The following is a 13,010-nucleotide window of genomic DNA, read 5'->3' as shown; positions in this document are numbered from 1 at the left end:
GAGAGCGGGAAACCTAGTGCCCTCTGGCTTTATAGTGGTAGTGTCCTGTCTGGTGATTGGCTGCACTGTGTTGTATGCTTACTGGTCATCCTGTGTGTCAATCACTGCCTGTCTGCACCTCATTATATACATGAGTGGATATTATGACACAAAGTTCCAACCTAGATAGTGCTAAACTATCATCAAAGAATATTGCGTGTATTTGAAGTTGTCATGGAATAATGCTTTTTTTCCTTTTAGCTGAGAAATGTAAGAAGCTTTGTGTTATAATTAAAATCGCGATCTCTGGGTAATTGATGTCCTGATCCTGTTGAATGATCTGGTTACTAAGCTAACTGTGATTGTAGTTATTTTACAGATTTCATACAGCTGTGAACTCTTCCAGTTACTGTTGGGACTCTCATTTTGCAATTTGGTCTCCCAACACTTTTCCATAATTATTAATCTAGCACCAGATATTTTTCTATAAAGCAGAGGGATATGTTTACAGCTGAAAAGACAGCCAAAAGGAGTTTAATTCTGAGCAGATTGCTGTAAGTGTTCATCTCTTTGTGTAGTAACTTGGTCAACATTCATGCATCAAATAACATTGCTAAAATGGGTTATCTGCTTGTTGCTGTAAGTGCGACCATCAATTAATCACCAAATTTCCCTTAATGACAAAAGTGACTGCACTTCAAATGCTTTGGAATGTCTTGAGTCCATGAAAGGTGTGGTTATAAATGTAGATTTCTCCCGCTCTCCCTCGCGGGGAGAGTTCAGACGATCAAAATGAACGTACTGCCCAGGTTCCTCTTCCTGTTTAGATCCATTCCGATCTACATCCCCAAGGCCTTTTTCAAAGCGCTGGACAAACTCATCATGGCGTTCGTATGGGGGGGTAAAAATACTAGGATCCCAAAGAAGGTCTTACAAAAAACAAAAACCAGGGAGGGCTAGCCCTCCCGAATCTACAATTCTACCACTGGGCAGCAACAGCCGAGCGAGTAAGGGGATGGATCCAGGAGCCAGAAGCTGAGTGGGTGCGTGCGGAGGAGGCCTCCTGCATGGGAACCTCCCTCCGGGCCCCGCCACGGCAGCACTCCCATCCCCACCCAAAAAACACTCCAGCAGCCCAGTGGTGACAGCCACCCTCCAATCCTGGAACCAACTGCGGCAGCAACTTGGCCTGACCAAAATGTCGAACAGGGCTCCCATCTGCAACAACCATAGGTTCAAACCAGCACTGACTGGCGCCACCTTCAAAAGGTGGAGGCAGGACGGGGGGACACTGACAGTCAGGGACCTATACACGGACGACAGGATCGCAACACTGGACGAACTGACAGAGAAATTTCAGCTAGCTAGGGGGAACGAGCTACGGTACCTGCAGCTCAAAAACTTCCTACGAAAGGAGACAAGGACGTACCCACAACCGCCACGACAGACACTACTGGAAGACCTACTGGACGCAAGTATCTTAGAGAAAGGGAACTGTAGTGACATGTATGACCGACTGGTAGATAGGGACGACACCGTACTGGACGCAACAAGAAGGAAATGGGAGGACGACCTGGGGATGGAGATAGGGTGGGGACTCTGGAGCGAAGCACTGCAATAGGGTCAACTCCACCTCCACGTGCGCAAGGCTCAGCCTGACGCAACTAAAAGTGGTACATAGAGCCCACTTAACAAGAACCCGTATGAGTAGGTTCTTCCCGGAGGTGGAAGACAGATGTGAACGGTGCCAAAGAGGCCCGGCCACCACGCCCACATGTTCTGGTCTTGCCCCAGACTCGTGGAGTACTGGACAGCCTTCTTCGAGGTTATGTCCAAAGTGGTGGGAGTGAGGGTGGAGCCATGCCCGATAGTGGCGGTCTTCGGGGTTTCAGAACAGCCAGATCTATTCCTGGGGAGGAGGGCGGACGCCCTTGCCTTTGCCTCCCTGATCGCCCGCCGTAGAATCCTGTTTGGCTGGCGGTCAGCAGCACCGCCCAGAGCTGCGGACTGGCTGTCCGACCTCTCGGAATCTCTCCAAATGGAGAAAATCAAATTTGCCATCCGAGGGTCGGACGACGGCTTCCACAGAACGTGGGAGCCATTCATGCAACTGTTCCGGGACCTATTTGTGGCCAATGTACAAGAGGAAGAATAGTCGGGGGAAGGTAGCGGGAGGGGGGGGGGGGGCTACAGGTTCGGTACGGGGGTTTGATGGCTAGCTAAGGCCCAAAACCAAACTAAATAAACATGTTGGGGGGGGGGGGGGGGGGGGCGCAGTTACTACTACGAAGATGCTTACCTGTAAATATGTATGTTAATTTTTGCGTGTTTGTTTGTTTTTTTTGTTTTTTTTCTCTCCTAACAATTTGTAATTTGTTCAATATAAAATATGAAAACTGAATAAAAACATTTATAAAAAAAAAAAAATGTAGATTTGTCCTTTCTAGTGTGGCTCCGAGGAGCAGTGATATCAGCTGACGTCTGATATCAGATTGAAATCATGTAACCATAATTTAGCAATTTCTACAACCCATGTAAAATTTCAAGGCTGCAGTGATTGCAAACATTGCAACATTTTTCTACTGCTTTTTCCCCGATTCGGCTGGTCACATGGAATGTGAGGGGGCTGAATGGTCCGGTGAAGCGGGCCCGGGTGTTGGCGCACTTGAAGGGGCTGGGGGCGGACGTGGCTATGCTCCAGGAGACGCACCTTAAGGTGGTGGGTCAGGTGAGGCTGAGAAAAGGGTGGGTTGGACAAGTGTTCCATTCGGGGCTAGTTGTGAGGAACCGGGGGGTGGCGATTTTGGTTGGAAAGAGCTTGTCGTTTGTGGCGTCAAGTGTGGTGGCAGATAGCTGTAGCAGATACGTAATGGTGAGTGGTAGGCTTCAAGGTGAGCGGGTTTTACTGGTTAATGTGTACGCCCCCAACTGGGACGATGCAGGCTTCATCCGGCGTCTGCTGAGCCGGATTCCAGACCTGGAGACGGGGGGGCTTGATATTGGGAGGAGATTTTAATACTGTGCTGGACCCGGCTCTGGATCGTTCGAGGTCGGCGGCGGCCACAGTGCTGAGGGGGTTCATGGACCAGATGGGAGGGGTAGACCCTTGGAGGTTTCTGAGGCCGGGAGGTAGGGAGTTCTCGTTTTTCTCCCATGTCCACAAGGCTTATTCCCAGATCGATTTCTTTGTCCTTAGCAGGGCGCTAATCCGAGGGTGGTAGGGGTGGAGTACTCGGCAATAGTCATTTCAGACCACGCTCCGCATTCGGTGGACCTGGAGCTGGGGGAGGGGAAGGATCAATGCCTGCTGTGGAGGTTAGATGTGGGGCTTCTGTCGGAGGAGGAAGTATGCGGGCGGGTCCGTAGGTGCATGGAGGGGTATTTGGAAGCTAATGACAATGGGGAGGTGCGAGAAGGGGTGGTCTGGGAGGCGTTTAAGGCGGTGGTCAGAGGGGAGCTGATTTCTATTAGGGCACACAGGGAGAGGGGGGAGAAGTTTGAGAGGGAGAGGTTGGTGGAAGAAATGGTAAGGGTAGACAGGAGGTATGCAGATGCCCCGGAAGAGGGGCTTTTGAGGAAGCGTCGTAGTCTCCAAGTGGAGTCTGATATATTGACCACCCCGTAGGCGGAGGCGCAGTGGAGGAGGGCGCAGGAGGCGGTATATGAGTATGGGGAGAAGGCAAGTCGGATGCTGGCCCACCAGCTCTGGAAGCGGGAGGAAGCGAGGGAAATAGGGGGAGTTAGAGATGTAGGAGGAAATCTGGTGCGGAGTGCAAGGGACATCAATGGGGTGTTTAGGTCCTTTAATGAGGAGCTGTACCTTTAGGTGCCCCCTAGGGATGGGCCGCTTTCTGGATAAGTTGGAGTTTCCGAGAGTGGGGGAGAAGCGGGTGGAGGGTCTGGGGGCCCCAATCGAGTTGGAGGAGCTGATCGAGGCGTTGAGGAGCATGCAGTCAGGGAAGGCACCGGGGCCTGACGGGTTCCCGGTGGAGTTCTATAAGAAGTTCTCAGACATGCTCAGCCCGTTGTTAGTGAGGACCCTGAATGAGGCGAGGGAGGGGGGGGGTTTTGCCCCCGACTATATCCAGAGCACTAATTTCTATGATTTTGAAGCGGGATAAGGACCCCCTCCAGTGTGGGTCTTACAGGCCGATCTCGTTCCTCAACGTGGACGCGAAGCTGTTGGCCAAGATACTGTCCAGGAGGGTGGAGGATGTAATTCCGTAGGTCATCCACGAGGACCAAACATGGCCTGTGAAGGGGAGGCAGCTGAATGTCAACGTGCGGCGGCTTCTTAATGTTATTGTGGTGAATGTGATTCACACCGGATAATAACCTGTATATACATGTGCCTATATTGTAAGTGCAGTTGCACTACCTGTCCTCCAGGGGGAGTAGCTCTGGGAATGCTCGAGAGTTGTACGGGACTTCTCCCTTGGCTCCGCCCAGGACTCCTCCCCCGGGAGCTGCTGTATAAAGATCAGTGCCACAGGGTCAGCCGGCCAGTTCACCGAAAGTTCAACGGCTAACAGGCTGGCTCTGTTGTAAGTATATTAAAACCGCTATTCTAATCCTACAAGCACGTGTCCATAGAATTGTTGGTTCCAACAGTTATAATGATGTCGGCGATGGACGGGGAGGCGGAAATAGTGGCATCGATGGATGCGGAGAAAGCCTTTGATAAGGTGGAGTGGAGTTACCTGTGGGAGGTGTTGAGGAGATTTGGGTTTAGTGAGGGCTTCATTAGTTGGGTGAGGCTACTGGACAGTGCTCCGGTGGCAAGTGTGGTGACGAATGGGAGGAGGTCGGAGGAAATTCGGCTGTCCCGGGGGAAAGGCAGGGGATGTGCCCCTTGTCTCCCCAGCTCTTCGCGTTAGCGATTGAACCCCTGGCCATGGCACTGAGGGAATTGAGGAACTGGAGGGGGATTGTGAGGTGGGGGGGGAGCACCGGCTGTCGCTGTACGCGGACGATTTACTGCTGTACATTGCGGATCCGGCGGGGGGGATGCCAGAGGTGATGAGGATCCTGGGGGAGTTTGGTGACTTCTCTGGCTATAAGCTCAACGTGGGGAAGAGTGAATTGTTTGTGGTGCACATGGGGGACCAGGAGTGAGATAGGGGAGCTTCCGTTGAAGAGGGCAGAAAGGAGCTTCAGGTACTTGGGAGTCCAGATAGCCAGGAGCTGGGAGGCCCTGCATAGGTTAAATTTTATGAGGCTGGTGGAGCAGATGGAGGAGGAGTTTAGGAGGTGGGATGTGTTGCCACTCTCCCTAGTGGGCAGGGTCCAGTCGGTTAAGATGACGGTGCTCCCGAGGTTTTTGTTTCCTTTCCAGTGTTTACCCATCATGATTCCGAAGGCTTTCTTTAGGAGGGTGAATAGGAGCATCTTGGGGTTCGTGTGGGCGCAGATGACCCCGAGAGTGAGGAGGGTATTCTTGGAGCGAGGCAGGGAGGTGGGTGGGCTGCCGTTGCCCAACCTGTGTGGGTATTACTGGGCCGCGAATGTGGCAATGATTCGTAGGTGGGTGATGGAGGGGGAGGGAGCTGCATGGAAGAGGATGGAGGCAGCGTCCTGTGTGGGCACAAGTTTGGGGGCGCTGGTGACGGCCCCGCTGCCACTCCCCCCGGCAAGGTACTCTACGAGTCCAGTAGTGGTAGCTACCCTCAAAATCTGGGGTCAGTGGAGACGTCATAGGGGCGAGGTGAAGGCCTCAGTTTGGACCCCGATACGGGGGAACCACCGGTTTGTACCAGGGAGGATAGATGGAGGGTTTTTGAGCTGACATAGGGCAGGTATCAGGCGGATGAGGGACCTCTTCCTCGACGGGAAGTTTGCCACCCTAGAGGAGTTGATGGGGAAGTGGGATCTTCCCCCAGGGAACACCTTCAGGTATATGCAGATTAGGGCGTTTGTTAGGCGGCAGGTGGCGGAGTTTCCGCTATTGCCGCCAAGGGGGGGGGGGTTCAGGATAGGGTGCTCTCGGGGATGTGGGTCGGTGAAGGCAGGATCTCTGCAATTTATCAGGTGATGCAGGAGGGGGAAGAGGCCTCGGTGGAGGATCTGAAAGCGAAGTGGGAGGAGGAGCTGGAGGAGGCGGTTGACGAGGGGACGTGGGTGGACACATTAGGGAGGGTGAATTCTTCCTCATCTTGCGCACGGCTTAGTTTAATTCAGCTAAAGGTGCTGCACAGGGCGCATATGACTGGGACCAGGCTGAGCCGGTTCTTTGGGGGTGAGGACAGGTGTGGGAGGTGTTCGGGAAGCCCAGCGAATCACACCCATATGTTCTGGGCGTGTCCAGCGCTGGAGGGTTTCTGGAAGGGGGTGGCAGGGACCTTTTCCAGGGTGGTTGGTTCCAGGGTGGAACCGGGCTGGGGGCTCGCTATTTTTGGGGTGGCATCGGAGCCTGGTGTACAGGAGGTGAGAGAGGCCGGTATCCTGGCCTTTGCGTCCCTAGTAGCCCGGTGCAGGATCCTGTTACAGTGGAGGGACACGAGGCCCCCGAGCCCGGAATCCTGGATCAGTGACATGGCTGGGTTCATTAAACTGGAGAGGGTCAAGTTTGCCCTGAGGGGGTCGGTGAAAGGGTTCTTTCGGCGGTGGCAGCCATTTCTTGATTTCCTGGCGGAGTGTTAGAGGGTGGTCAACTTCAGCAGCAACCGGGGGGGGGGGGGGGGGGGGGGGACCTTTGGCTCGGCTATGGGGGGGTGTTCTTACGGTTCTATGTTTATTATTCATTCTTGTTGTTAATTTATTGCTTTGTATTGGGGGGGGAGGGGTTTCTGGGTTTTTTTTTTCTGTTGTCTTTGTTGGGATAAAATTTGTTGTTGGAAAATTTGAATAAAAATTATTTAAAACAAACAAAAAAAAATTTCTACTGCTTTTTGCAAGTTTCAACATACGAATTGCACTGTAACCTCTCCAATCTGGAATGCTTGGAACAAGCTCATTTCTGGATTTCAGACTTATGGAACGTCGTCATAGCAAATGTGTGAAATGTACAGCGCCATAAATGTAAATATTTACCTGAAGCATAAAACTTTATAAAGCAGTGATACAAATTGCCTTACTTTCCAAAATGCTGTATTTCCCATGTTTCCGCTACCCAAGTGCCGTATTGAAGTGTTGCCAATGATGTGGAAGGAATGCTTGGGTCTGATCAAAAGATTTCTGGATAGTTGATGCTCCCGAACAGCAAGTTTTGGGACTGTAGAGATGACAGTGTATTGTCAGCTGTGGCGCTGTAACTGAGCTCCAAGTCATTGTCGATCCTACTCCAAAGTATGTAACAAAATGGGTCTTTCACTGAACATTTGGAAAACTAAAGACCTCTTCCAACCAGCTCCCACAGCACAATGCCTCTCCGGCATCGATTAAGATCAGTGGTGAGATCCTGGAAAATATGAACCAATTGCCATCCCTAGAAACCTACTCATGATAAAGGCAGACAGACAACAAAATTCAATAATTGGTCATTTGAAGAAAAGAGCCTTGGAGGACCAGAATCCCAAACCCGAGACCAAGGTCATGGTTTACTGGGCAGTAGTTATTCTCACAATCCTAAATATTCAGAGACTTGGACAACCTACAGCAGGCACCTCAAAGCACGGGTGAAATATCACCAGTGGTGCCTTTGCATGGTCCTCCAAACCCAGTGGCAACAAAAGCAGCACAACAGTGGTGCCCTCTCCCTAGTCAACATGTTAATCACTCAGAAACTTGCTCCGCTGAGCAGGTCATGCTTGTGTGCCTGACACTGAACACTGGAAGCAACAGCTATACTCAAAACTCACTCACAGTAGGAGACTCCAGAGGACAACAGAAGCGCTTTAGGGATGTTCACAAAGCATCTTTTGAAGAGGTCAAGCATACTGATGAGCCCCTGCCTTGTGAGTGACCATTCGCTCGGGAAGGCAACAAACACATTGAGGCACTGCATCGGGAGCAAGCAGCGGTGGAGGTAAAGCATCAGAGAGAGTGTCAAACAGCCCATCTACCCAACCCTTCAAGCACTAGCTCCTCCACATGTGGCAGTCTACAGATCTCACATTGGACTGATCGGCCATTGAACTGGAGTGGGAGGAAGTCATCCACAATCCTGAGGGACTGCCTGAGAAGAAGAAGTTTTAAAAAAAAAGAAGCAAAACAATCAGATAAAATATTAAACCATCTGATCTATTAAAGCTCATTGGTTATAAGAATTGGTCGGTAACTTTAGATTTTATAGTGAATTCAGCACACGGCTGCTGAGTTGATGAAATACTGACTAATTTCCACCTTTTTACTGGTGGGAGAATGTGTCCTTTGCGTGTTTGAAAATACAGTATTCCGCTGATCAGTGCTCTATTACAAATGAAATTGCCCATTTCTAGGACAAGTGATTTTTCATTCCGTTCTGGTGTCTCAGAACCTGACATTTTCAATGTCTTTAGGACTTTATTAAAATAAATTGTTGCTAAAAAGTGAGCAACAAAACAGACATCGTGTCTGGAAATCAGTGCGAGAACGGGCTGCACTGAATCACTTGTGACCATCCTAAAATTGTGCTGAGTTTCCCGCAAGAGTGCATTCTTCTTATGTAGATGCACAGTTTAATGCAAAGGGAAAATGCTAATTGTTTTGATTTTTTTTTTTGCTGAATTGTATTTGCATATTGTCAGCTTGTTCATTCCTTTTCTTGGGCAGGTTGTGGAAGAGAATGGGGAGCAAATGCCCTGCTACTCAGTCATGGTCCAACTGAGTCCGTCTGATCCCGAACGTGACGGCTGGACAGTTACGAGGAAGCTAAGCGAGTTCCAGATGCTACATCGGAAGCTCTGTGAGGTACCTGTGACAAAGACCAGCTACCTTTCCTCATCCTTTGCGACCTGTTTGCAGCCTTTGACACGGTTGAGCACAGCATCCACCTGTAAAGCCTCCCTTCCATCGTTCAGTTGAATGGAACTGCACTCACTTGGTTCCATTTTTATCTCGCTAATCGTGGCCATTTATGATTTTTTTTCTCCATATTCCCATACACTTACCATTCCATAGTGTCCTCCAAGGGTTGATCGCTGCCCTCCCTTACTATTTTTCATCCATGTGCTTCTCCTTGCCGGTATTGACTAGAAAGCTGTGTGCTGATGACATCATCACATTAGGATATTCCTGCTCCCTTTTCATTCTCACTGACTTGGACATTGTCAAATTTCTTGTCTGGAGATCCTGAACAAGGCAGAGAATGAGTGACAATGGAGGATGAGTCAGAAAGGCTGTTCTGAGTGGATTCTTCTGTATTCATGTTGCATCCATGTTTTTAATATTGCGTTATATTGTATTGGCAGGACTCTTGTCAGTATCATGTCCATAACTGTCCAAGGATTGAGGAATTAATAGTATCCTTGTATGCTTCTGATGTGGCTATTCTTCATCAAATAGTTCTGCTTATTAAATGAGAAGTACAGTTTGTCTTTCAGCTCTATTACTTTACTATAATGTGGTAGAACAAAATTAACCACCACCTTCAATCAATCTGTGTACAACCAACATTTAATCATAATAACTCCCGTTATCTTTGGTACAAAGTTTACAAACGCAGCTTTGTTTTGCCTCCTTTATTAGCTAAAAGCAGTACAATAGTTTTGCCGTTTGTATGCCTCCTTTTGTATCTTGTATTCTTTGGGATCACCTCTTGGTTGCCTCCTATCGGGGATTCATTTCACTGGGTTTTCTGAATAACGTGGACCCCTGACATCAGGCTTGTGACTCTTCTCTGACCTGACTTTAGAACTTGAATATAATCCCCCCCCTCCCTTGTATCTATTATTGCGATCCCAGACCAGACCCCAACATTTGCTAGGATGCTGGACAGGAACCCCAATCACTTTTTAATTTGTAAAACTGTGAAGAAAGGATACGTCGCTCCAAGAGTGATTCCATGCACAAATAGGGATCTGGTACATTAAACAAACCTCATTATTATCACAGTATTAAACTACCTTAACAGCTCAGAAATGTAGCTTACAATTACCAGTTTAAACAATGCTTAACGATAAAGTGAAACACGTCAACTCCTAACTGCTGGGTGGCGCAGTGGTTAGCACTGCTGCCTCACGGCGCCGAGGTCCCAGGTTTGATCCCAGCCCCGGGTCACAGTCCGTGGGGAGTTTGCATATTCTCCCCGTGTCTGTGTGGGTTTCACCCCCACAACCCACAGATGTGTAGGGTAGGTGGATCGGCCAAGCTCAATGGCCCCTTAATTGGAAAAAATAGAATTGGATATTCTAAATCTACCCCCCCCCCCCCCCCCCCCCCCCCCCCCCCCCCGCTGCCTTCTTTATCTTGAATCAAATAAAACCCATCACAGGTCAAAACCCATTTTTAAATAAAGTTAGTAAACACAAGGTTACTTGCCGATCTTTGGATAGAAAGATCTTTTGAGGGACTGCGTGAAGAGAGAGAGAGAGAGACCCTGTCCGATTAATGCTGAATCTCTTACAGCCTTCTGCAGAATCTGTTGTTCAACCCAACTTCCAGAGAACTAACTCCAAAGTGGCTGCCACAGTCTTGGCCCGTCCCATTACCACATCATCTTTATCCCACTCAAATCCCGTGACCTAATTACTAAGTTTAAAGACAATGGGCGGCAGCACACCCACAGCCGGGGATTTTCTGACGGCATGGGGCTGCCCATAGTGGGAAACCCCATTGGCCGGCTGGTGGGATGGAGAATCCCACCTCCGGTGGGGGCGCGACGCATCAGAAAACTGGTGTGGCGGGACGGATAATCCAGCCCAATGTCTCTAATTATCAACTCCCCGGAAATCATAACTAAATCCCATTAAGCCTCGCCTTGTAAACGTAAGAATAGGGGGTTTAGCACAGTGGGCTAACCAGCTGGCTTGTAATGCAGAACAAGGCCAGCAGCGCGGGTTCAATTCCCGTACCGGCTTCCCCGAATAGGCCAGAATGTAGTGACTAGGGGCTTTTCACAGTAACTTCATTGAAACCTATTTGTGACAATAAGTGATTATTATTATTAAATAACGATGTAGTCACTTTTACGACATCTTAATTTCATCTTCTGCAGCCTCAGTCTCTCTTTTAAACCAGGATTTTTAATAAATATTGCTGCATCAGATACATACACACCCTAATCCACGACTGCACCAAATATATATATATATATATACCAATTTGTTACATTCATCACACTATGACCAAAACAGACATGGTACTTGAGGTGGGAATTAGAAAGGAGGACAACAGTAAAATGTCCATTGCTTCCTCTGCATTTTGTAGTCAATACTTTTATGTGGTTGTATAGTTACAACAATGAGCAATATATCTGTTGCTTTAAGGGCTCTGTTTCTGTGCAAATGGTGTGAGACATTCAATCTAAACATCAGCTGGATAAGCCGAGCTCTGTAACATGATCTGAAGACTGAATTAAGTTTATGTAGCTCTTAAATGTAGCCCTGCGATGATGCAGCATTGTTAAAATGGTAAATATCTGATTTTGTGTTTTAGTGTTTCCCAATATTAAAGAAAGTGCAGCTACCTTCAATGAGTAAGCTGCCCTTTAAATCCATTGACCAGAAGTTCCTGGACAAGTCAAAAAATCAGCTGAATAATTTTTTACAGGTAAGTGAAAACAGAGCGTGTAATTTTCTTTTGTTTTTTGCAGAGTGCTGGCTGAGGCAAGGAAAGGGACGTGCAGCTCGCTGGCTGCACAGCCAGCTATTCTTGCTTGGAAATGCAACACTGCAAAACAATGTGCAGGTGTGGCTCACGCCATCACGCTGGCGGGGCAGGACCAGCTGGCAATGCCAGGAATCCTAAGATAGGGGTGCTGATTTTAAGGATGCCCTGATTACCAACAAGAAACCAGGAATGAACCCACTAACGTACCATGGACACTGGGAGCCCCCCCCCCCCCCCCCCCCCCCCCCCCCCCCCGGGCAGTCCAGGCATGTCCCTGGGGACTTTACTTAACTGTGCGCCCCTGGCAGATTTCCTTCGCCTGATTCATGTTTTGCAAAACCCGTTGTTGTAAACATCGCCAACGTGACGTCACGTCACCGATGGGGGAACTCCTAATGTGGGGGATGATACAGTGGGGCAAGCCTTTTACCAAGATGTTTATTTATTGAAAAGACTTTATGGGAACCTCGTTGCGTCACCGGCGAGGAAAATCAGAAAATTAGATCTCGCCCTGGCGGGATTCTCGTTTTCTGACTCTCTTGATATTTTGTGGGAACGCAGGCGCAAAATGCACCCAGAGAGTGCAACTCCATTAGCATCATTAAAACAATTGTCAATGGTAAATTGAAACTGGATGCATCCAAGTTTCAGAATATATCAGTATCTGAGTAACAACAATTTATTGTACAGATATTTTAGGCTTATTGCAGGCTTTCTCATTCTGCTTCCATTCCCAGCTGTACTGCCCCCAAATAGGTAAAATCCAGACTCTACTTGCTGGAAAGATTAATTTTACAACTGTCATATCTTAACATAAGAAACAGAAACAGGAGTAGGTCATTTTGGCTCATTGAGCCTGCTCCGTCTTCAATAAGATCACGCATGATCTGATTGTGACCTTAACTCCACTTTCCTGTTGTCACCCCCCATAACTCTCAACTTCCTTGTTGATTAAAAATCTGTCCAATACAGCCTTGAATATATTCCGTGACCCAGCCTTTGGGGAAGAGAATTTCAAACACTAACAGCTGTTAGAGAAGAGATTACTCCTTATCTCCATTTTAAAAGGGAGCCCCCTTATTTTAAGTTCTGTCTACCAGTTCTTGATGCTCGCACGAGGAGAAATATTCTCCTAGAATATAACTGGTTAAGGCCAGATTTGGAATCCACTCTCTGGTCTGTGGCCATTTATTGATTCTTCAGCTAGGGGACTAAACCAAGGATAAATAGACTTTCAAATTATGATTTTTTCCCCAATGATTTGAACATTAGCATTTGAGTTAAACACGAAAAACAGATTGTATATCCAGGTAAAGAATGTTTGTTATAAATGAAACATCTTGGGC

General features: G+C 48.4%; 1 protein-coding gene across 2 annotated transcripts in view; it reads left to right on the top strand.

The window, feature by feature from the left end:
• snx25 (sorting nexin 25) overlaps nt 1-13,010 on the top strand; it is a 326,114-nt gene that overhangs the window by 276,907 nt on the left and 36,197 nt on the right. For both annotated transcript variants that reach the window (XM_038805657.1, XM_038805656.1), the window contains exons 13-14: nt 8,668-8,805; nt 11,491-11,604. In XM_038805657.1, the coding sequence (XP_038661585.1) occupies nt 8,668-8,805; nt 11,491-11,604 (252 nt within the window). The remainder of the gene's footprint in view (nt 1-8,667; nt 8,806-11,490; nt 11,605-13,010) is intronic.

The sequence above is a fragment of the Scyliorhinus canicula genome, chromosome 8 (genome assembly GCF_902713615.1).
Source record: "Scyliorhinus canicula chromosome 8, sScyCan1.1, whole genome shotgun sequence".
NCBI lineage: Eukaryota > Metazoa > Chordata > Chondrichthyes > Carcharhiniformes > Scyliorhinidae > Scyliorhinus > Scyliorhinus canicula.
Note: the sequence above shows the minus strand (reverse complement) of the source record. Positions and strands in the feature narration are given on the sequence as shown.